The sequence below is a fragment of the Oncorhynchus mykiss genome, chromosome 5, assembly GCF_013265735.2.
Source record: "Oncorhynchus mykiss isolate Arlee chromosome 5, USDA_OmykA_1.1, whole genome shotgun sequence".
Classification (NCBI taxonomy): Eukaryota; Metazoa; Chordata; class Actinopteri; order Salmoniformes; family Salmonidae; genus Oncorhynchus; species Oncorhynchus mykiss.
This window is the reverse complement of record NC_048569.1, coordinates 61,763,118-61,787,607: the sequence shown is the minus strand read 5'-3', so window position 1 is coordinate 61,787,607 and position 24,490 is coordinate 61,763,118. Positions and strand designations below refer to the sequence as shown.

At 42.4% G+C, this 24,490-nt stretch overlaps 2 protein-coding genes across 6 annotated transcripts in view; one reads left to right on the top strand and one right to left on the bottom strand.

Moving 5' to 3' along the window:
* LOC110524251 (MAU2 chromatid cohesion factor homolog) overlaps positions 1 to 1,161 on the bottom strand; it is a 7,197-nt gene extending 6,036 nt beyond the window's left edge. For 2 of the 4 annotated variants that reach the window (XM_021603725.2, XM_021603727.2), the window contains exons 1-3: positions 665 to 1,161; positions 349 to 366; positions 96 to 167 (exon numbers count right to left, since the gene is read on the bottom strand). In XM_021603725.2, the coding sequence (XP_021459400.1) occupies positions 96 to 167; positions 349 to 366; positions 665 to 898 (324 nt within the window). In that variant the 5' untranslated portion in view covers positions 899 to 1,161. The remainder of the gene's footprint in view (positions 1 to 95; positions 168 to 348; positions 367 to 664) is intronic. The other 2 variants (XM_021603726.2, XM_021603728.2) reach the window with 1 other exon arrangement.
* LOC110524252 (mitochondrial coenzyme A transporter SLC25A42) lies at positions 1,066 to 24,490 on the top strand. 2 transcript variants are annotated; one of them, XM_021603729.2, is made up of 8 exons: positions 1,066 to 1,381; positions 1,780 to 1,914; positions 4,110 to 4,209; positions 4,337 to 4,362; positions 13,425 to 13,591; positions 17,040 to 17,156; positions 21,385 to 21,536; positions 21,644 to 24,490. In XM_021603729.2, the coding sequence occupies exons 2-8, from the start codon at positions 1,834 to 1,836 to the stop codon at positions 21,967 to 21,969; spliced, it is 969 nt and encodes a 322-aa protein (XP_021459404.2). In that variant the 5' UTR covers positions 1,066 to 1,381; positions 1,780 to 1,833; the 3' UTR covers positions 21,970 to 24,490. The 2 variants fall into 2 exon arrangements, with proteins under 2 accessions (XP_021459404.2, XP_021459405.2); XM_021603730.2 differs by having other exon boundaries at positions 1,254 to 1,392.

Sequence of the window (24,490 nt, the reverse complement as noted above, 5' to 3'; positions counted from 1 at the left end):
AAAACTACTCGACCTTACACTTGAATGAAAACATGTTTGTCAAAATGGGTCTCCAGACATTGCAAAAGCAGGAAATGTATTTTAGCTTTATTTACCGGTACCTGCTGACAATAGAGTTCGGACAAAAGACTTGCTGCTTCAAATTTAACATCTTCAAATTGTGGGATCTGAGATATTCTGTTAAGGAAACCCCTTAATTGACATTTAATACAGAATTTTACTATCTAGAAATAATGTACCAGATGGAACAGCAAACACAGAACTGAGAAATGTTCTGCAGAATTGCACGACATTGTAATGCTAGTTACTGTAGTGTTGGCGTTGAAACCATAGCATTGAAAAGGATACTTGTTGTGATATTAACCACTGAAAAATAGAAGAGGAGATGTTAGAGACAAAATACAGTACAATGTTGCATGCAGTCAAAGCAAGCAACAGTAGTGGCAACTTCTAACACACTGAACGTGTGAAAGATGCACAGGCCTACCGGCTAGGCTATCATGCTAGCAAATTATCTTCTGAGTCCAAATACTTATGACTGATACCAGAAAGCCAGGCTCTAACGCTAGTTATCGAATTTATTACTGTTCCCATTTCACTATTCAAGGTCTCGACTAAAGCATCTCTGGTTCACATCATCGAGCTTTCCTAAACTCTCCCTCACCGCTTTCTCCAAGTGGCTCCGCGCCAGCTCGCTGTTCTTCGTATGATGATAGAGCACCGAGCCGAGTTGAAGGTGAGTTCTGGCCTCCACCCTTTGCGGGGGTTTAAACTGAAAAACCGCTTGAAGACAATGCACACACAGACGAATTTTGGGTGGACTTGAGGTGCGGAAATGTTCTGCAAAGCCAAGGAGGGCGAGGTACCACGACTCCGGGGCCTCTACGTTGGACGCCATTTTCCCGAAAACAACAACAACAACAAGTACTGATCGCTGTGTCAAAAAAAACTGAGTGCTGTGTCTCCCTCGCGTGATTTCGCGTGGAGTCCAATGTTCGGTTTGAAAATATATATGGGACTTGTAGTCCAAAACAATTGTACGTGCCCTCAAACTGATAAACCCTTGAAAGACAATAATCTCGTGCGCGAGCAAACTCCAATAATTTTGGGATAAAAATAGGCCATCACCTTCCTTGTCGCAGTTTGGCAGCTGTCGTTTTCAATCACCCTGGAAAAAATCGTAAACGCTGAGATAGACGGACAAGTTGACTGATGTGTTGACCACAGATATTGACCCAACGACACCAAACAGTGAGAGAAATGTGGCAACGGATCTCGGAAGACGACAGAGGAGTTGAATACTGAATGTGAAACATTGCTAAAGATTGTTCAAGATTGGCCGGATTTGCAACAAACACAGGCACAGTAATCAAGATTAAAGGCGAGGAATTCGTATGCGCATTCATTTGCACTTCTTTATTTTTAGCCCAAGTGGTGTGCGGCAATGCTTACTTTTTCACACTTAACGTTTGATTATTTATTTGGATTATTTTGCAGGGATTGGTGAATGTCTCATAATAATAGTAGATCATATATTGTGTTCATAATAAGTAAACATGTTACATTTAGTTGGGAATATTCTAGAATGAATTGCATAGCCAATTGTGATGTACTGTTTTATTACAGAGGAAATTAAACAGTGTGTTAATTATTTTCTGTTACTTTGCAAATAGGGAAGTTGATACATTTAACAGCATATTTATTGAAGGTGATACAGAGCTCATCTATGCATGCAGTGGGAGGATATGTTGTTTATCATCATGTTTCTATCTCCTGCAGTGGATTGTCGGGTGTTGACTGACTGTCAGATACTGGGCGTCATCAAGGGCACACATGGCCCATACAGTGCAGGACCACCAGATGGCACAGCCCCAGGCAGCAGTGTTGTCTCTCCCTCCCTCCGGCCAGGCTAAAGTGAGCCCCCCCTCAGCCCCTACATCATGGGTTTTCCCTGATGCAGTAGCCTAACAGCAGCCAGGCAGGCTTACATACCACAGAGCTGTTTATAGCAGGAACATGCAGGCCTAGACCAGCCAGCTGAAGGCTGCCAAACATGTTTACCAGAACAGCAAGTAACCTTTGGCTAGTATGGGAGACCCTGGGACATGGGTATGGGGTTAGAGTGGACTAGACTAGATTGCATCTTTTATCCTTATTTATTGTTAAGTAGTACCAAATGACACTGGCAACATTAGTCATCACTAATTTGGGGCTCCTGAGTGGCACAGCGGTCTAAGGCACTGCATATCAGTGCTAGAGGCTTCACTACAGACCCTGGTTCGATTCCAGGCTGTATCACAACCGGCCGTGATTCGGAGTCCCGTAGAGCGGTGCATAATTGGCCCAGCATCGTCCGGGTTAGGGTAGACCGTCATTGTAAATAAGAATTTGTTCTTAACTCGGTAAAAAAAGTTGCTGTAATGCCAAGAGCGCAACAAAGAGCAGTACAGAAGTCGGTCACCATAAAAAGCAGTCTCTCTCTCTCTCTCTCTAGGGGTTCCTCTCTCTCTCTCTCTCGCTCTCTCTCGATCTGCCTACCTCTATGGCTGCTCAAGTCAAAACATTCCAACCTATGCATTGCTGCAGACTGCTTGGAGATTCCCAGTGTGGCCTTAAAAGACTTATCTCCCTCTGCATCCTAAACATACCTTATCAGGGATTTTATTGGGTCCACTGTCCAATTAACTTTTACAACCCACACCCTCACACACACAAACACATTCTGAACCAGCTAAGAGATTATCTCCACCTCCAGTTAGAGGCAAGTAAAGCTGTTTATGTCTGGAGTGCTGTACACTAAAGTAGCCTACATGATATAATGGCGCATTACTGCTCTGCAGATCATATGAAGTGTATACTCATGGAGGAGAGGTTTACTACAGTCTACTGTAAAGTGGGTTAGGAATCTGTTGAAAGATAGTTCAAATTACACCCTGGCAGTACTCCAAGAGCATGAGAAACCTATATGTGATACCTTTAGCCCAGGGGTCTCCAACCCTGTTCCTGGAGAGCTACCCTCCTGTAGGTGTTCACTCCAACCCCAGTTGTAACTAACTTGGTTGGTTTATCAACCTATTCTAGTTAGTAGAACCAGGTGTGCTAGATTAGGGTTACAGGATGGTAGCTCTCCAGGAACACGGTTGAAGAGAAAAATTCTGTGCAAATGTAGAAGAGTAGTGAAGTAAGGCAATAAATAGGCCATAGAGGTGAAATAATTACAATTTAGCAATTAACACTGGAATGATAGATGTGCAGATAATGATGTGCAAGTAGAGATACTGGGGTGAAAAAGAGCAAGAAGATAAATAACAATATGGGGATGAGGTAGTTGGGTGTGCTATTTACAGATTGGCTGTGTACAGGTACAGTGATCGGTAAGCTGTTCTGACAGCTGATGCTTAAAGTTAGAGAGGGAGATATAAGTCTCCAGCTTCAGTGATTTTTGAAATTCATTCCAGTCATTGGCAGCAGAGAACTGGAAGGAAAGGCAGCCAAAGGAAGTGTTGGCTTTGGGGATGACCAGCGAAATATACCTGCTGGAGCGTGTGATACGGGTGGTGACCAGTGAGCTGAGATAAGGCGGTGCTTTACCTAGCAAAGATTATAGATGACCTGGAGCCAGTGGGTTTGGCGACAAATATGAAGCGAGGGCCAGTCAACGAGAGCATACAGATCGCAGTGGTGGGTAGGATATGGGGCTTTGGTGAAAAACGGATGGCACTGTGATAGACCGTATCCAATTTGCTGAGTAGAGTGTTGGAGGCTATTTTGTAAATAACATCGCTGAAGTCAAGGATCGGTAGGATAGTCAGTTTTACGTGGGTATGTTTGGCAGCATGAGTGAAGGATGCTTTGTTGCGAAATAGGAAGCCGATTCTAGATTTAACTATGGATTGGAGATGCTTAATGTGAGTCTGGAAGGAGAGTTTACATTCTAGCCAGACACCTAGGTATTTGTAGGTGTCCACATATTCTAAGTCAGAACCGTCCAGAGTAGTGATGCTAGTCGTGAGTTATGGAGTATGTTAATGACTGATATAATTTCAAAGTGAGTTTGTCTTTTGTGTCCTGTGTGAAGTGGAACACTGAGTGTTTCTTTCTGTGTGCAGAGATGGACAGTGTTGAACTCCCTGCTATGTGGAGCATTGGCAGGAGCCGTGGCCAAAACAGTCATAGCTCCTCTGGACAGAACCAAGATCATCTTCCAAGGTAAGGCCATTTCCCTGGAAGACCATGCACTCAGAATATAAAGTAGGGGTTCCTTTCGTAAATATATACTCATTTAATTGTTAGTTTATTTGCCTTAATACTTATTTTCCTCCTTCTCCTACTTTAGTGTCTTCACAAAGATTCTCTGCTAAGGTGAGTTTATTATATAACTCACATTGAAATAATAATGATGTACTTGATGTACTGTATGTCTTCCCAATTGGCAGAGGCTGGCAGAGCAGGATTTAATGGTGTTATCTCTTAGATGGGAATGTTATTTGGTCACTTGGGTGTGTGTTACTTTTTAATCTGTCTGTCTGAAGCTGGATGAAGCAATATTTTGAGATTTCAAAGGTAATGTCCTGTATATTAAATATTAGAACGCTGAACAGTCACAAATTCTCTCCATGGTGCCATAAGGGTGAATCCTAACTTCCACTTAAATCACATTTTCACATAGTCATGCATTGACGTCAATGGGAGACTAAGTTACAATTTGAAGTTAGTCTACACCTTGGGGAGAATCCTGTCTTGTTTAGTTAATAATAATAAATATAGCTGCAAGCAGCAATTACCTGGGGTCCAAGCCTTTTTTCCCATTTAGCCCTCTTCTCTTTCTGAAATATTACAGCCTTATTTTACATAATCAAATTTGGTTCAGGCACAATACCAACAATTCCTCACTGTCTAGGGATGTCTATCTGACAGCTGCATTGGTGAGATTTGAACTCGGCCCGCCATGGGATGGCATGCATTACAACCCTCTGAGCCATGCTCACCTCATGGCAAAAGTTAGGGTTGAACACTATGGAAGAGCATGCATTTGTTGTAGGTTCCAGTCCTGACTCCATTTCTTCCACTTACACAAATCTTATAACATGTAATATATGCCATTTAGCAGGTTGCTTTTATCCAAAGCAACTTATTCATGCGTGTATACTTTCTTTACATTTGGGTGGTCGCGAGAATTGAACCCACTATCCTGGCGTTGCAAGAGCCATGCTCGACCAACTCAGCTACAGAGGACCACCATGTGAATAGTGGACCAGTGCACGCTTCAGGAAATAGTATAGATTATTGAGATGCTCAGCCAGCAGGGAGGTCCAACCCTCCAAGAGCCCAAACATAGACACATCTTTGGCCCAAACATTACCAGTCTAATGTACTGTACTGTACTCAAGTTTACTCTACTGATCTTGTTTTTCCCCATTTTAAACTGGTCTGGTCATGGTCTCGATACACTGGTCCTTGGTCTGTGTCTCAGAAAGTCTAGTCTTGTTCTGCGTCTTGATTAGGGATGTAGATTTCTGTCAATTTTCTGGCTTACTATCCGGCCCTCAGTCAACAAACGGTAAAAACAATTCCAAATAATAAAATTGTGTGACCAACAAAAAATACTATGCATGGATACAAGGAACAGACATTTTTCATTAATGAAAACATGCAACAATAAGCCTATCGTCTTAGTCAAAAGGCTATAGCCTATTATGGAACATGCAGCTTCTGTAATGAAGCAGCTAATAAAACATAATTTGCTAAAACAGTTTTAAACCTAATGCCTGCGGAGCTGAAAACACTGTTCTAAACAGCTCACCTAATGCCTGCGGAGCTGAAAACACTGTTCTAAACAGCTCACCTAATGCCAGCGGAGCTGAAAACACTGTTCTAAACAGCTCACCTAATGCCTGCGGAGCTGAAAACACTGTTCTAAACAGCTCACCTAATGCCAGCGGAGCTGAAAACACTGTTCTAAACAGCTCACCTAATGCCTGCGGAGCTGAAAACACTGTTCTAAACGGCTCACCTAATGCCAGTGGTTCCATATGTGACAGAGGTAAAATCTCAGTTAGTAGTAGAAAGAGGGTGAATCTGATAGCCGCAACTAGGATGGGTTGCTAATATGACTAGGATTGTGCCACTGGCATCTGGACAATGAAATAAAGTTGATATGAAAATCAATAGGACAGGAGAGAAATTCTGGTTAATGGCATGAGGAAGTCTTTTATAAAATAATTGCCTTCACATTTATATGGTTGAATTTTGGCAAGGCTACTTTGAAGCAAGGATAAACATTCCTCATTATATGAGGTAAAGTAAAACGTTCAGGTTTCAAACAACTATACTGCCTCAAGGTCACATTGTAAAGTGGTGGGTGACTCTGCTTACCATTGACTATAGCTTATGCACTCGAATGACGAATGGGAGTTGCGCTTTAATTCCAAGTTGAGATTGAGAAATAAAAATAGTAGCTTTTTTAATCGTGGCCATCAAAAAAGTTTTTAACACGCAATTGCATTTAGAATTATAATATTTTGCGCAATGACTGGGTTATAAAAAGCATGTTTCACTCCAGTACCAGCTTTTTGAGGAGCTGCTCTGACAGGTGATAGGCCATTCCGCTCCTCAAACTAGGCTGTGTATGCTGTGCGCGTGTGATAAGACGCATGACGACTAACGAAAATACAAAGTCGCCAATTAAATTCCACACAATTATGCAAATTAACCTATAAACCGATAAGCATGGTCAAATATATTTTTTCGGCGGCTAACGAATTTAATGGTTAACCATTAACATCCTTAGTCCATTCCCTCCAAGAGCGACTTAAATGGTCAGGCCCAACCTCACTCAACTTCATTGGCTCACTGCGGCCATGACGTTTAAGATATCAACTTAATTTATAATACATTTACAAATCTTGGTCTATAGATGTTTTACACCAAGTTTTGGAGAAATCGGTTTAGTGGTCTCTGAGGAGATGCTGTTAAAAATGTAAAACCTTTTGAAGTCAAATGTTGTTTGTAGCGCCACCATTTGTAGCGCCACCATTACACCACGTGTAACCAGATGTATTCGGCCACCAATTTACACCTCCCACCAAGTTTGTAGGTCTTACCATTTAAGAGCTATGGCTCTCCAAAAATAGGAAAAAAAATGTATAAATGTAATATTAATCATAGCAATTATAATAGGGTTCCATCCCTTTCAGGGCTTGGACCACTAATAATAGTACAAATAATTTGGTAGGTGCTTATATTTCTCCTATTTCACACACGTACATGTGTGATTTTTTTTTTTTTTTAGCATATTCCACACTAGAGGTCGACCGATTATGATTTTTCAACGCCGATACCGATTACATCATTAGGTTTGGCTCTTGGCTCTCCAAGATCGCATAGCAGTTCAGACGTCTTTTGTCCTCGTCTTGTCGTGTCCTGTGTATATATATATATATATATATATTTACAACTTTTTTCACATACATTTTATTTTTATTTTCCATCAACTCATCTTCAAAACACTCTCCTGCAACCCGCCTCACCAATTTATATTTATAAAAAAGTATTATTTACCTCAGATCTGTAATCCTCCAAGAAGCTAGCCAGAAACTAGCCAGAAGCTAGCCCAGAAGCTAATCCAGAAGCTAATCAGAAGCTAGTTAGCTTCTTTACTGGCAAATCGTTAGTATTCAGCTAACCACGGTTTGTAGTCATCGGCTATCCTTTGGCTCGAAAATCTATCGAAAATCTATCGCCAGTTTTGTACGGCGCAGCGCGGCTCGGAACGGAACATACCGGACCAATTTTTCTCTCCATGTCCCTGGATTTCGACTGCTCTCTGGACATTCATGCCCGGATCTCACAGCTAGCTAGCTGCTATCCGTGTGACAATCGGCTTTCGTCGATTCCGGAGCAAGCATCGGTTGTTCCGGTGCTAGCCAGCTCCGTCAATCACTCCTGAGTTCCATCGTTCACTCCTGGGCTGCGGTCACCTATCCGGACCCGTTTTGCTGCCTACGCGGAGCCCCACCGGGCCTTCACAACTGGACTGCCGACGTTATCTACCTGAAGGAGATCCGGCTGGCTCCTCCGTCGCGACGTTACCTGAACGCCCATCTGCGGCCCGCTAACCGTTAGCTGTCTTACCGGCTGCTATCTGAATAGACAATCGGACAATTGATTTATTTTTATTATTATTATGTTTTCTTCTCGGGCCTCTATAACTATATCTATTGTTCTTATTTTTGTTGTTGTTGTGTGATTTGGATTAATCCCCTCTACCACACGGAACCCCACTAATCTACTGACCGAACGCAAGAGGTGGCTAACAACAGACTCCATCCTATGCTAGCTTGCTACCGATGGCCTGGCTAGCTGTCTAAATCGCCGTGACCCTCAACCAACCTCTCCACTCACTGGACCCTTTTGATCACTCGACTAAGCATGCCTCTCCTTAATGTCAAAATGTCTTGTCCATTGCTGTTCTGGTTAGTGTTTATTGGCTTATTTCACTGTAGAGCCTCTAGTCCTGCTCTCACTATACCTTATCCAACCTATTAGTTCCACCACCCACACATGCAATGACATCTCCTGGTTTCAATGATGTTTCTAGAGACAATATCTCTCTCTTCATCACTCAATACCTAGGTTTACCAACACTGTATTCACATCCTACCTTACCTTTGTCTGTACATTATACCTTGATGCTATTTTATTGCCCCCAGAAACCTCCTTTTACTCTCTGTTCCAGACGTTCTAGACGACCAATTCTTATTGCTTTTAGCCGCACCCTTATTCTACTCCTCCTATGTTCCTCTGGCGATGTAGAGGTGAATCCAGGCCCTGCAGTGCCTAGCTCCACTCCTATTCCCCAGGCGCTCTCTTTTGACGACTTCTGTAACCGTAATAGCCTTGGTTTCATGCATGTTAACATTAGAAGCCTCCTCCCTAAGTTTGTTCTATTCACTGCTTTAGCACACTCTGCCAACCCGGATGTTCTAGCTGTGTCTGAATCCTGGCTTAGGAAGACCACCAAAAATTCAGACATTTTAATTCCAAACTACAACATTTTCAGACAAGATAGAACTGCCAAAGGGGGCGGTGTTGCAATCTACTGCAAAGATAGCCTGCAGAGTTCTGTCCTACTATCCAGGTCTGTACCCAAACAATTTGAACTTCTACTTTTAAAAATCCACCTCTCTAAAAACAAGTCTCTCACCGTTGCCGCCTGCTATAGACCACCCTCTGCCCCCAGCTGTGCTCTGGACACCATATGTGAACTGATTGCCCCCCATCTATCTTCAGAGCTCGTGCTGCTAGGCGACCTAAACTGGAACATGCTTAACACCCCAGCCATCCTACAATCTAAACTTGATGCCCTCAATCTCACACAAATTATCAATGAACCTACCAGGTACCTCCCCAAAGCCTTAAACACGGGCACCCTCATAGATATCATCCTAACCAACTTCCCCTCTAAATACACCTCTGCTGTCTTCAACCAAGATGTCAGTGATCACTGCCTCATTGCCTACATCCGTAATGGGTCAGCGGTCAAACGACCTCCTCTCATCACTGTAAAACGCTCCCTGAAACACTTCAGCGAGCAGGCCTTTCTAATCGACCTGGCCGGGGTATCCTGGAAGGATATTGACCTCATCCCGTCAGTAGAGGATGCCTGGATATTTTTTAAAAATGCCTTCCTAACCATCTTAAATAAACATGCCCCATTCAAGAAATTTAGAACCAGGAACAGATATAGCCCTTGGTTCTCCCCAGACCTGACTGCCCTTAACCAACACAAAAACATCCTATGGCGTTCTGCATTAGCATCGAACAGCCCCCGTGATATGCAGCTGTTCAGGGAAGCTAGAAACCATTATACACAGGCAGTTAGAAAAGCCAAGGCTAGCTTTTTCAAGCAAAAATTTGCTTCTTGCAACACTAACTCAAAAAAGTTCTGGGACACTGTAAAGTCCATGGAGAATAAGAACACCTCCTCCCAGCTGCCCACTGCACTGAAGATAGGAAACACTGTCACCACTGATAAATCCACCATAATTGAGAATTTCAATAAGCATTTTTCTACGGCTGGCCACGCTTTCCACCTGGCTACTCCTACCCCTGTCAACAGCACTGCACCCCCAACAGCAACTCGCCCAAGCCTTCCCCATTTCTCCTTCTCCCAAATCCATTCAGCTGATGTTCTGAAAGAGCTGCAAAATCTGGACCCCTACAAATCAGCCGGGCTAGACAATCTGGACCCTTTCTTTCTAAAATTATCTGCCGAAATTGTTGCCACCCCTATTACTAGCCTGTTCAACCTCTCTTTCGTGTCGTCTGAGATTCCCAAAGATTGGAAAGCAGCTGCGGTCATCCCCCTCTTCAAAGGGGGGGACACTCTTGACCCAAACTGCTACAGACCTATATCTATCCTACCATGCCTTTCTAAGGTCTTCGAAAGCCAAGTCAACAAACAGATTACCGACCATTTCGAATCTCACCATACCTTCTCTGCTATGCAATCTGGTTTCAGAGCTGGTCATGGGTGCACCTCAGCCACGCTCAAGGTCCTAAACGATATCTTAACCGCCATCGATAAGAAACATTACTGTGCAGCCGTATTCATTGATCTGGCCAAGGCTTTCGACTCTGTCAATCACCACATCCTCATCGGCAGACTCAACAGCCTTGGTTTCTCAAATGATTGCCTCGCCTGGTTCACCAACTACTTCTCTGATAGAGTTCAGTGTGTCAAATCGGAGGGTCTGTTGTCCGGACCTCTGGCTGTCTCTATGGGGGTGCCACAGGGTTCAATTCTTGGACCGACTCTTTTCTCTGTATACATCAATGAGGTCGCTCTTGCTGCTGGTGAGTCTCTGATCCACCTCTACGCAGACGACACCATTCTGTATACTTCCGGCCCTTCTTTGGACACTGTGTTAACAACCCTCCAGGCAAGCTTCAATGCCATACAACTCTCCTTCCGTGGCCTCCAATTGCTCTTAAATACAAGTAAAACTAAATGCATGCTCTTCAACCGATCGCTACCTGCACCTACCCGCCTGTCCAACATCACTACTCTGGACGGCTCTGACTTAGAAAACGTGGACAACTACAAATACTTAGGTGTCTGGTTAGACTGTAAACTCTCCTTCCAGACCCATATCAAACATCTCCAATCCAAAGTTAAATCTAGAATTGGCTTCCTATTTCGCAACAAAGCATCCTTCACTCATGCTGCCAAACATACCCTTGTAAAACTGACCATCCTACCAATCCTCGACTTTGGCGATGTCATTTACAAAATAGCCTCCAATACCCTACTCAACAAATTGGATGCAGTCTATCACAGTGCAATCCGTTTTGTCACCAAAGCCCCATATACTACCCACCATTGCGACCTGTACGCTCTCGTTGGCTGGCCCTCGCTTCATACTCGTCGCCAAACCCACTGGCTCCATGTCATCTACAAGACCCTGCTAGGTAAAGTCCCCCCTTATCTCAGCTCACTGGTCACCATAGCATCTCCCACCTGTAGCACACGCTCCAGCAGGTATATCTCTCTAGTCACCCCCAAAACCAATTCTTTCTTTGGCCGCCTCTCTTTCCAGTTCTCTGCTGCCAATGACTGGAACGAACTACAAAAATCTCTGAAACTGGAAACAGTTATCTCCCTCACTAGCTTTAAGCACCAACTGTCAGAGCAGCTCACAGATTACTGCACCTGTACATAGCCCACCTATAATTTAGCCCAAACAACTACCTCTTTCCCAACTGTATTTAATTTATTTATTTATTTTGATCCTTTGCACCCCATTATTTTTATTTCTACTTTGCACATTCTTCTGCAAAACTACCATTCCAGTGTTTTACTTGCTATATTGTATTTACCTTGCCACCATGGCCTTTTTTGCCTTTACCTCCCTTCTCACCTCATTTGCTCACATTGTATATAGACTTGTTTATACTGTATTATTGACTGTATGTTTGTTTTACTCCATGTGTAACTCAGTGTCGTTGTATCTGTCGAACTGCTTTGCTTTATCTTGGCCAGGTCGCAATTGTAAATGAGAACTTGTTCTCAACTTGCCTACCTGGTTAAATAAAGGTAAAATAAATTTTAAAAAAATTAAAAAACAATTGGAGGACCCAAAAAAAAGCAGATTAATCAACATTTTTTTTTTTTTTTTTTTTTTTTTTGTAATAATGACAATTACAACAATACTGAATGAACATTTATTTTAACTTAATATAATACATCAATCAAATCAATTTAGCCTCAAATAAATAATGAAACATGCTCAATTTGGTTTAATGCAAAAACAAAGTGTTGGAGAAGAAAGTAAAAGTGCAATATGTGCCATGTAAGAAAGCTAACGTTTAAGTTCCTTGCTCAGAACATGAGAACATATGAAAGCTGGTGGTTCCTTTTAACATGAGTCTTCGATATTCCCAGGTAAGAAGTTTTAGGTTGTAGTTATTATAGGAATTATAGGACTATTTCTCTCTATACCATTTGTATTTAATTAACCTTTGACTATTGGATGTTCTTATAGGCACTTTATTGCCTGTGTAACAGTATAGCTTCCGTCGCTCCTCCCTGGGCTCGAACCAGGAACACAACGACAACAGCCACCCTCGAAGCAGCGTTACCCATGCAGAGCAAGGGGAACAACCACTCCAAGTCTCAGAGCGAGTGACGTTTGAAACGCTATTAGCGGCACCCCGCTAACTAGCTAGCCATTTCACATCGGTTACACTAGCCTCATCTCGGGAGTTGATAGGCTTGAAGTCATAAACAGCGCAATGCTTGACGCACAACGAAGAGCTGCTGGCAAAACGCACAAAAGTGCTGTTTGAATGAATGCTTACGAGCCTGCTGCCGCCTACCACCGCTCAGTCAGATGCTTGTATGCTCAGTCAGATTATATGCAACACAGGACACGCTAGATAAAGTAGTAATATCATCAACCATGTGTAGTTAACTAGTGATTATGATTGATTGATTGTTTTTTATAAGATAAGTTTAATGCTAGCTAGCAACTTGACTTGGCTTACTGCATTCGCGTAACAGGCAGTCAGTCTCCTCGTGGAGTGCAACGAGAGGCAGGTGGTTATAGCGTTGGACTAGTTAACTGTAAGTTTGCAAGATTGGTTCCCTGAGCTGACATGGTGAAAGTCTGTCGTTCTGCCCCTGAACGAGGCAGTTAACCCACCATTCCTAGGCCGTCATTGAAAATAAGAATTTGTTCTTAACTGACTAAATCGGCCAAATCGGTGTCCAAAAATACCGATTTCCGATTGTGATGAAAACTTGAAATCGGCCCTAATTAATCAGCCATTCCGATTAATCTGTTGACCTCTAGTTCAGGACCACGAATGTCTTGTTGAGTTAGTGTTAAGGGTGTTGTGTTGCTGTGTCCCCCCCCCTCCAGGAAGCCTTCAGACTCCTCTACTGTACATACATGAAAGATGGCTTCCTCAGTCTGTGGAGGGGCAACTCTGCCACCATGGTGCGGGTTATCCCCTACGCTGCCATCCAGTTCTGCTCCCACGACCAGTACAAGAGAATCCTGGGGGGATACTATGGCTTCCAGGGAAAGTGAGTAAAATACCCCTCAGTAAAAATATTTGAGAATACACATATGTATCATGGCGCCGGAGAAGATGGCTCATGTTTTACGTGCCCCTAACAGAATGTGTTTTTTTTTTTATTCATTTATTTGCGTTGTTTGTAACTTCTTTTTGAACTTATTCTGTACATAATGTTGCTGCTACCATCTCTAATGACTGCAAATAACTTCTGGACATCAGAACAGCGATTACTCACCACGAACTGGCAGAAGCTTTTTTTTTCTTTAACAAGCCCGAAGTGAAGGACATGCTGCTTTCCCGGGAACAGGCCCAAATCCCCGTTATTTGCGAGAAGTCAGAGAAAAAGAGGACGGAGGTCAGGCTGCCTTCTGAGAATTCGTAGGCAATCGAATAAACCCCCACTGCCTTCCATTCTTCTAGCTAACATGCAATCATTGAAAAATAAAATTGATGACCTAGGAGGAAGATTAAACTACCAACGGGACATTAAACGACAACATTATCAACATACAGCTGTCTGGTTATACACTGTATGGCAGGATAGAACAGCGGCGTCTGGTACAAGGGGGTGCGGACTATGTGTATTTGTAAACAACAGCTGGTGCATAATATCTAAGGAGGTCTTGAGGTTTTGCTCACCTGAGGTAGAGTATCTCATGATAAGCTGTAGACCACACAATCTACCTAGAGTTTATCTGTATTTTTTGTAGCTGTTTACATACCACCACAGACCGATGCTGGCACTAAGACCACACTCAATGAGCTCTATTCCGCCATAAGCAAACAGGAAAACGCTCATCCAGAAGCGGCGCTGCTATTGGCCGGGGAATTAAATGCAGGGAAATTTAAATCCATCTTACCAAATTTCTATCAGCATGTTAAATGTGTGGAGGAAAAACTCTAGACCACCTTTACTCCACACACAGAGATGTGTACAAAGCTCTCCCTCACCCTCCATTTGGCAAATCTAACCATAATTATATCCTCCTGATTCCTGCTTACAAGCAAAAATTAAACCAGGAAGCACCAGTGACTCGGTCAAAAAAAAAAGTGGTCAGATGAAGCCGATGCTAAGCTACAGGACTGTTTTGCTATCACAGACTGGAATATGTTCTGGGATTCTTCCGATGGCATTGAGGAGTACACCACATCAGTCACTGGCTTCATCAATAAGTGCATCGATGACGTCGCCCCCACAGTGACTGTACGTATATATCCCAACCAGAAGCCATGGATTGTAGGCAACATCCGCACTGAGCTAAAGGCTAGAGCTGGGACTCTAACCCGGAAACTTATAAGAAATCCCGCTATGCCCTCTGACGAACCATCAAACAGGCAAAGCGTCAATACATGACTGAGATTGAATTGTATTACATCGGCTCTGGCGGTCCTTAGATGTGGCAGGGCTTGCAAACCATTACAGACTACAAAGGGAAGCACAGCCGAGAGCTGCCCAGTGACATGAGCCTACCAGACGAGCTAAACTACTTCTATGCTTGCTTCGAGGCAAATAACACTAAAACATGCATGAGAGCACCAGCTGTTCTGGACGACTGTGTGATAACACTCTCCGCAGCCGATGTGAGTAAGACCTTTAAACAGGTCAACATTTACAAGGCCGCAGTGCCAGATTTAATTACCAGGACGTGTACTGCGGGCATGCGCTGACCAACTGGCAAGTGTCTTCACTGACCTCTCCCTGTCCGAGTCTGTAATACCAACATGTTTCAAGCAGACCACCATGGTCCCTGTGCCCATGAACACTAAGGTAACCTGCCTAAATGACTACCAACCCGTAGCACTCACGTCTGTAAACATGAAGTGCTTTGAAAGGCTGGTCATGGCTCACATCAACACCATTGTCCCAGAAACCCTAGACCCACTCGAATTTGCACACCGCCCTAAAAGATCCACAGCTATTTAGAACAGAGATGATGCAATCTCTATTGCACTCCACACTGCCTTTTCCCACCAGGACAAAAGGAACACCTATGTGAGAATGCTATTCATTGACTACAGCTCATCGTTCAACACCATAGTGCTCTCAAAGCTCATCAATATGCTAAAGACCCTGAGACTAAACATCTCCCTCTGCAACTGGATCCTGGACTTCCTGATGGGCTGCCCCCAGGTGGTAAGGAAAGGTAACAACACATCCGCCACGCTTATCCTCAACCAAGGACCCCTCGGGGGTGCGTGCTCAGTCCCCTCCTGTACTCCCTGTTTACTCATGACTGCACTGCCAGGCACGATTCCAACACCATCATTAAGTTTGCCGATGACACAACAGTGGTAGGCCTGATCACCGACAACAACGAGACAGCCTATAGGGAGGAGGTCAGAGACCTGGTCGTGTGGTGCCAGGACAACATCTCCCTCAATGTGATCAAGACAAAGGAGATGATTGTAGACTACAGGAAAAGGAGGACCGAGCACCCCCCCATTCTCATTGTCGGGGCTTTAGGGGAGCAGGTTGAGAGCTTCAAGTTCCTTGGTGTCCACATCACCAACAAACTAACATGGTCCAAGCACACCAAAACAGTTGTGAAGAAGGCACAACAAAACCTATTCCCCCTTAGGAGACTGAAAAGATTTGGCATGGGTCCTCAGATCCTCAAAAGGTTCTACAGCTGCACCATCGAGAGCATCCTGACTGGCTGCATCACTGCCTGGTATGGCAACTGCTCGGCCTCAGACCGCAATGCACTACAGAGGGTAGTGCGAACGGCCCAGTACATCACGGGACCAAGCTTCCTGCCATCCAGGACCTCTATACCAGGCGGTTTCAGAGGAACGCCAGTGACTCCAGCTACCCTAGTCATAGACTGTTCTTTCTGCTACCACACGGCAAGCGGTACCGGAGCGCCAAGGCTAGGTCCAAGAGGCTTCTAAACAGCCTCTACCCCCAAGCCATAAGACTCTTGAACATCTAATCAAAATGGCTACCCAGACTATTTGTATTGCCCCCCAACCCTTCTTTAAGCCGCTGCTATTCTGTTATTGTCTATGCATAGTCACTAACTCTTCCTACATGTTCATATTACCTCAATTACCTCGACTAACTGGTGCCCCTGCACATTGACTCTGTACCGGTACCCCCTGTATATAGTCTCACTATTGTTATTTTACTGCTGCTCTTTTTAATTACTTGTTCCTTTTATTTCTTAATTTTTAAACTATATTGTTGGTTAGGTTGTAAGTAAGCATTTCACTGTAAGGCCTACACCTCTTGTATTCGGCGCATGTGACTAATACAATTTGATTTGATTTGTTAATGTAGCACCATTCTGAACTCTGGTGGTCATCATCAGCCTCCAAGGCAACCCTTCAGTGATCTTTCTTGAACAGAACAAACCATTTTCTCTAGTGTGAAAAAAAAAAATCATAATAATACAATGATATCCGTTGTGGAAACCATAGCTGCACTCTAATGTAATTTGATCTGTCTGTTTCAGAGCCCTTACTCCTTTTCCACGTTTCCTGGCAGGGTCGTTGGCTGGCACCACAGCTGCCATGCTCACCTACCCCCTGGACATGGTGCGGGCCAGGATGGCAGTGACACCCAGACAAATGTAGGGCTCTCCAATAACACCCATAAATGTCCATCTTTGAATGTATAAACATACCTGCACACGGGGCTCTAAAGTGCGACAAAAAATGCAGCCAAATATTTTGCTGTGTGACCAGGAGTTTTATTTTGGGAGCACTGTGTGACTATGAACAAAATCTCCCATAATTGTTGTTTCCAAGTGCCTTAAAGAAACAAGCGAGTGCAGATGTGTTAGCGTCATGGTTGTACCATTACTACATTAAATCAGCTGGCTTCCTTCTAACCCAACTAAGATCTGACCTATATTACCGCCTCAACATTTGTATATTTCTATAGTGGATTGCATTGACCACATTTTACATTCACAAACCATTTCGTGGGCCATTCTAAAACTACTCAAAACCACACCGTTTCTAAGCCCAAAGGCGCAAAATCATGAAACTCCGGGAACACTTGCGAAACAGACCAAGCAGACTAGGCCAAGGTTTGGGAAGTCAATGAGAAAAGTGAAAAATTCATCCATAGTTGTTAATTTTCTCAGTCTAAAGACACAATCTAGACTCTAGCGAATGTCTTAAGTAGTTAAACATGTTACTCCTCCAACCGTGTGAAAGTGATTTTCTCAAGAAATGACTTTATATTGAGGAGTGCCTTTGATTTGACAGCCTGAACAGTTTGGCCTGATACGGAAGTTAGACCCGCTGACGTGTTTCTACCCATGAGTTTTAGCTAGCCAACTTCGCCATGACATCGCCTACAAGTGTGATCTGGGATTTATATTGAAGAAGCAGTTTCTGCCTATCTTCATACTGTACTGTCTTTGTCCAAACATTTGAAAAATGTAGAAACGGATAGATTCTTCAGGAGATCAATGATCGTCAATACAAACCTTACGTTTTTTTAAGAGACTGTGTACAATTTAATGTAATGAATCTCAATAGGAAAATAGTGATTTATACACAATGTAGAAACCTACTATTCCACAAATGACTTTGTCATTTCAATGACAGGTATTCATATTATTTATTTTAGCTTTTATAATAAACTAAACAAAGGTTAACAGACCGATGCGATCCATGGTTTACTCATGAGTTGTCTGAAAAATGACAGGAAAGAAATGTAGCTTGGGTTAAGGTCAGATGACTGATTCTACTTCTGATTGGCAGTCCTTCAGACATTGGAGAAATGGATGTCTATCCCTGTTTAAAATAACAAAATCAACATGCTTCTTGAATTGTGTATCTGAGAGTGGTGGTAATCTAGCCAATTTCTGGAAAGTGGTCAAATCTTTAAAACAAAACTCCACCCCCTCATTTTCCCCAGCAGGTTTTGACAGCCTCTGCACCCAATCTAGACTAAATAGAAATGTGTGACGCTTTTAATAAGCATTTTGCCTCAGCTTGGCCACCTGTTTGAAAGGATCATCTCTGAAAATCTAATGACCTCAAAACAGATTGTAGAGAATGATGCATTAACAGACTAATATACTTTATTTTTTATTTCAACCCTTTGATGTCTATGATGTACGAATGATGATGTACAGTTGAAGTCAGAAGTTTACATACACCTTAGCCAAATACATTTAAACTCAGTTTCACAATTTCTGACATTTAATCCTAGTAACAATTCCCTGTTCTAGGTCAGTTAGGATCACCACTTTATTTTAATAATGTGAAATGTCAGAATAATAGTAGAGAGAATGATTTAGTTCAGCTTTTATTTATTTCATCACATTCCCAGTGTGTCATACGTTTACATACACTCAATTAGTATTTGGTAGCATTGCCTTTAAATTGTTTAACTTGGGTCAAACGTTTCAGGTAGCCTTCCACAAGCTTCCCACAACAAGTGGGGTGAATTTTGGCCCATTCCTCTTGACAGAGCTGGTGTAACTGAGTCAGGTTTGTAGACCTCCTTGATCGCACATGTTTTTTCAGTTCTGCCCACAGATGTTCTATAGGATTGAGGTCAGGGTTTTGTGATGGCCACTCCAATACCTTGACTTTGTTGTCCTTAAGCTATTTTGCCACAACTTTGGAAGTATGCTTGGGGTCATTGTCCATTTGGAAGACCCATTTGCGACCAAGCTTTAACTTCCTGACTGATGTTTTGAGATGCTGCTTCAATATATCCACATAATTTTCCATCCTCATGAAGCCATCTATTTTGTGAAGTGCACCATCCCTCCTGCAGCAAAGCACCCCCACAAAATGATGCTGCCACCTCCGTGCTTCACGGTTGGGATGGTGTTCTTCGGCTTGCAAGCTGATTTCTTTTGATTTTCCCATGATGTCAAGCAAAGAGGCACTGAGTTTGAAGGTAGGCCTTGAAATACATCCACAGGTCCACCTCCAATTCACTCACATGATGTCAATTAGCCTATCAGAAGCTTCTAAAGCCATGACATCATTTTCTGGAATTTTCCAAGCTGTTTAAAGGCACAGTGAACTTAGTGTATGTAAACTTCTGACCCACTGGAATTGTGATACAGTGAATTATAAGTGAAATAATCTGTCTGTAAACAATTGTTGGTAAAATTACGTGTCATGCACAAAGTAGATGTCCTAACTGACTTACCAAAACTATAGTTTATTAACATGAAATTTGTGGAGTTTTAATGACTCCAACCTAAGTGTATGTAATCTTCCGACTTCAACTGTACATCTATGATGTACTAATAAAAATTAAACATAGGGCCTGATTCACTTCAAATCTAATTTTATTGTTCACATACACATATTTAGCAGATGTTATTGTGGCTGTAGTGAAATGCTTGTGTTCCTAGCTCCAACAGTGCAGTAATATCTAACAATACACAACCATACACACACATCTAAAAAGTAAAATAATAAGAAATATAGCAATATTAGGACGAGTAATGTCAGACTCCAGAGTATAAATACTGTGTGTGTATGTATATACAGTACTAGTCAAAAGTTTGGACACAGCTACTCATTCAAGGGGTTTTTATTTATTTTTACAATTTTCTACATTGTAGAATAATAGTGAAGACATAAACTATGATATAACATGTAGTAACCAAAAAAGTGTTAAACAAATCAAAATATATTTTAGATTCTTCGAAGTAGCCGCCTTTGACAGCTTTGCACACTATTGGTATTCTCTCAACCAGCTTCACGAGGAATGCTTTTCCAACAGTCTTGAAGGAGTTCCCACAAATGCTGAGCACTTGTTGGCTTCTTTTCCTTCACTCTGCGGTCCAACTCATCCCAAACCATCTCAATTGGGTGGAGGTCGGGTGATTGTGGAGGACAGGTCACAATGTTTAAAAACATACAGATGAGCTAGTTAAAAAGCTGAGATTTATAGGGGGCTTTAAAAAAAAAAAATTGGGATCTTGCCTCTCCCTAAATAGCAGGAAGCAGATTGTACAGTCAGTTCTTGATTTTGGTGACACCGTTTACCAGATTGCAACAGCCACTACTCTTAAACCTTTGGATGCTGTCTACCATAGCACCATTAGTTTTATCACTGGTGACAGTTTGAATACTCACCACGGCGCCCTGTAACAAAAGGTTAGCTCGTCCCCATTAAAGTGCCGCAGATCAATTCATTGCTCCCTTTCTGTTTCCAAAGCCCTACTACACAAGCTTCCAACTTACCTAACTTCATTGCTAAAGAATGAGCTACCAAACCCGCTTGACCAATTTAAGTCAATCTTCCTTTAGTTTCAGTGCCCTTCATTGTTCGAATAACCTGCAAAATTCCTTGTATCTTGAGTGCCTTTTGCTGCTAGGGCAGTTTAGGACTCTGGTGTTAAAGGAATTCATTGAGGATTGCACTTGTTTCAATTTTTTTGTAATGGTATAAGTGTAGTATTGTACCTTTTTTGTAGTTTTTTTCTTCTGTTCATTTTATTGATTGTGAAAATGTTTGTACTCAGGGCACCATTGTGAATGAAACCCTGGTCTCAATTGGGCTCCCCTGTGTAAAAGTAAAAACAAAACAAGTGCTTCAAAAGTAACTAGACTTCATATAGGCCCAATAAAGGCTGTATCTCAATACATTTTTTTAAAAATCTTATTTTCTGGCGCTCCTAACTTTTATGTGGTGCTCCTAACTTTAAGTTGGGTGCACCATTGCTACCAATGAAAAATGTTAATTTCGAGCCCTGCCTGAACGTGGTTCCCCCTTTCCCCACTTATTGAAAGTTTAACAGGTATATAGGGTAATATAGGTCATGTTTTTATCCTTGGTTAATATCCTACTCTTCTCTTTCTTCCCTACAGGTACAGCAACATTATGCACGTGTTTGTGCGCATTACGCAGGAGGAGGGCATTAAGACCCTGTACAGAGGCTTCTGCCCGACCATCCTGGGAGTGATCCCATACTCAGGAATCACCTTCTTCACATATGAGACCCTCAAGAAACTGCATGCAGGTACAGCCTCCTTTTTCTTTTACAACTGTCTTAATTTAATGATTAGCTTTTTGATTAAGGGCTTAATTGGATCTCTCTTTCTCTCCTTATCCCATTCCTTTCTTCAGAGAGGACTAGGCGGTCCCAGCCGTACTCCTACGAGCGCTTGGCATTTGGCGCGTGTGCTGGCCTACTCGGCCAGTCGGCCTCCTACCCGCTGGACGTGGTTCGCCGACGCATGCAGACGGCCGGGGTGACGGGCCAACAGTACGGCAGCGTCCTGAACACCATGAAAGCGATCGTGGTGCAGGAGGGTGTGGTGCGTGGACTCTACAAGGGCCTCAGTATGAACTGGATCAAAGGGCCTATCGCTGTGGGGGTCAGCTTCACCACCTTTGACCTCATGCACAACCTCCTGCACAAGATGCACCAGTTGGGATACTTCACACACTGAGCCAGCAGAGGGAGCCAGAGGAAAGGTTCACTGTTGAGACTAGAGTTGTCGTCCGTCGGTCACAGACACAATATGGATCCTCTAAGTCAGATAGGGATTGAAAGGGGAGAGTGGATACTGGACAGACAGGAGGAGACAGAAGCTGTCCATTTATTTAAGCGCACATCCTCTGACACACATTAAGCACGCACAGCCAGACCCCCCACTCTTGCTGTTGATGGATGGGATGTCTGTACTAAGGCTACAATAAGTGTCATCAAGCAGGGTAGATGTTTGATGAGTTTGCAATATGAGAGGTATGAGAATGTGAATGATTTTACATTTCCAGTCCTGATATTTGTTTGAGATTGTGGTATTATCTCTGGTAAGGGCACTTAATGGGGCTGGAGATTATCAGAGGCGAAGAACTTTACAATCGGTTCATTTTAGTATGGAATTTTATCAACTATGCTCACAATGTTTTCTGTTGCTTTAAACTGAAGATTCACTTATATTTTCAACCATGCATTGCTGCTTTTTCTTCTTGATTATTTCCGGGCTTGTTGCAGCTGTAATCCGCTGCTCTGCTCACTTCTGCATTTAGCATCAACGTCTCATGGAAGAGTCACCTAGTGGGCCTTGCTGCCAGAAAATAGTTGGTAGTTGGGGATGTAGTCTTATTCCAAAGAGCTTGTTTCTGTTTTGTGACGGTTAAAAATGTCAATTTTATGACGTGCCAAGATGGAATGTACTGTCAGGAAAATTATTGGCACCCTTGATAAAGATGAGCAAATACTGTATAACAAGTACTGAGCTATAATGTATGCTCAAAAATGAGAAAATTCTATTTTATACTAATACAGTTGCTCAGAGAAAGAGATTTTGTTTATCAAGTAATATTTTTTTCTCCAAAAAAGAGAGGTCAAAATTATTGCCACACTTGTTTTCAATACCTCTCCTTGCGAGGATAACGACACTGAGCCTTTTTCTATAATGTTTGATGAGATTGGAGAACACATTGGGAGGGAAATTGGACCATTCCTCCATACAGAGGAGTGTGGTTCAAGTCTAGAAACTGATGGCCATTGCAAAATGTTGATTTGTGTGGTCAATTAACTGGTGTGCGTGGCCAAAGAGCTCAATTGTCATGTCATCTAACAAATGGAGATTGCTAAACGGCATTGGCAGTTGGTTTGGAACCTTTGCTATGGTCAGATGACACTACAATAAAGCCCTAGGCTTCCACAGAATGATGCATATGAAGAGAAAAAAACACCTACTGTTCCATATGGTGGTGGATCTTTGATGTTATTGGGGCTAATTTGCTTCCACTGGTTCTGGGGCCCTTGTTAAGGTCAACGGCAGCATGAACTTCACCCAGTACAAGGACATTTTAGCCCAAAACCTGATTGCCTCTTCTAGGATGCTGAAACTTGGCCACAAGTGGATCTTCCAGCAAGATGATAACCCCAAGCACACATCAAAATCCACAAAGTAATGGCTAATTGACCACAAAAATCAACATCAGTCTCCGGACTGGTTTAAATTGAAGAGGGCAGATGAAGGATATCGAGGATCTGGAAGGATTCTGAATGGAGGAATAGTCTGAGATCCCTCCCAATGTGTCAATCTCATAAAACATTTTAGAGAAAGGCCCTGTGGCATTCTCCTCGCAAGGTGACTTTTTAAAACTAGTGATCATTTATATCCATTGTTTAAAAAAAGTTTTTTTGTATTGTTATATTTTGTTTATCTGAGCAATTGCATTGGTATAACATTTTTTAATGTTTTATTCTCCATTGGACCTGACCGTCGGTGTGCAATAATGCCCTCACGTTGATGAGACAGAGATGGTGATATCATAAATAGTTTATTTTTATTAACAACATGCCTGCAGTCCCTCACACACTGAATGCCATCCTCCATTTAAACAAACTGAAGCGTTTCAGGCAGGAGGCCACAGGTGTGTGCAATCAGCGTATTAGCAAGGCTCGCAAGCAGTCAGCTGACAATAAAGGGACATGTCACTCATTTGAACGTTCAAACCAACAGTTAAAGGTTGTGCTGATGAAATAAAGATGAGTTTATTGGATTTGCACGTTATAATGGATTGACAATTTAGCTAGGATCCTAGATATATAAATACATTCATTCATTTTACAGTGAAGGCTACTCCTTCACAGTCAGTAATCATTTCAGCCTGACTGCGCAGTTTCACTATCTGGTGTCTATAAATATAGATTTGTAGTGTCTAACCGGAATCTAATGGATATCATCCATATTTTCCCACTAGATGTTGCCTAAGGCATAAATATATAATCAGTATATTTCTAATATTAAGGTAGTCTTTCTATTATCTGTAGTCTTATTGTGAAGGAAATCCAGTTTGTCATAAATCTGTTTCTATGTTTATTGATACTTTACACAAGAATTTCTCTACACCCGCAATAACATCTGCTAAATATGTGTATGTGACCAATAAAATTGGATTTGTTTGACTTGATATTGATGTCTTGAATATATTAAAATACTAAAGAACTTA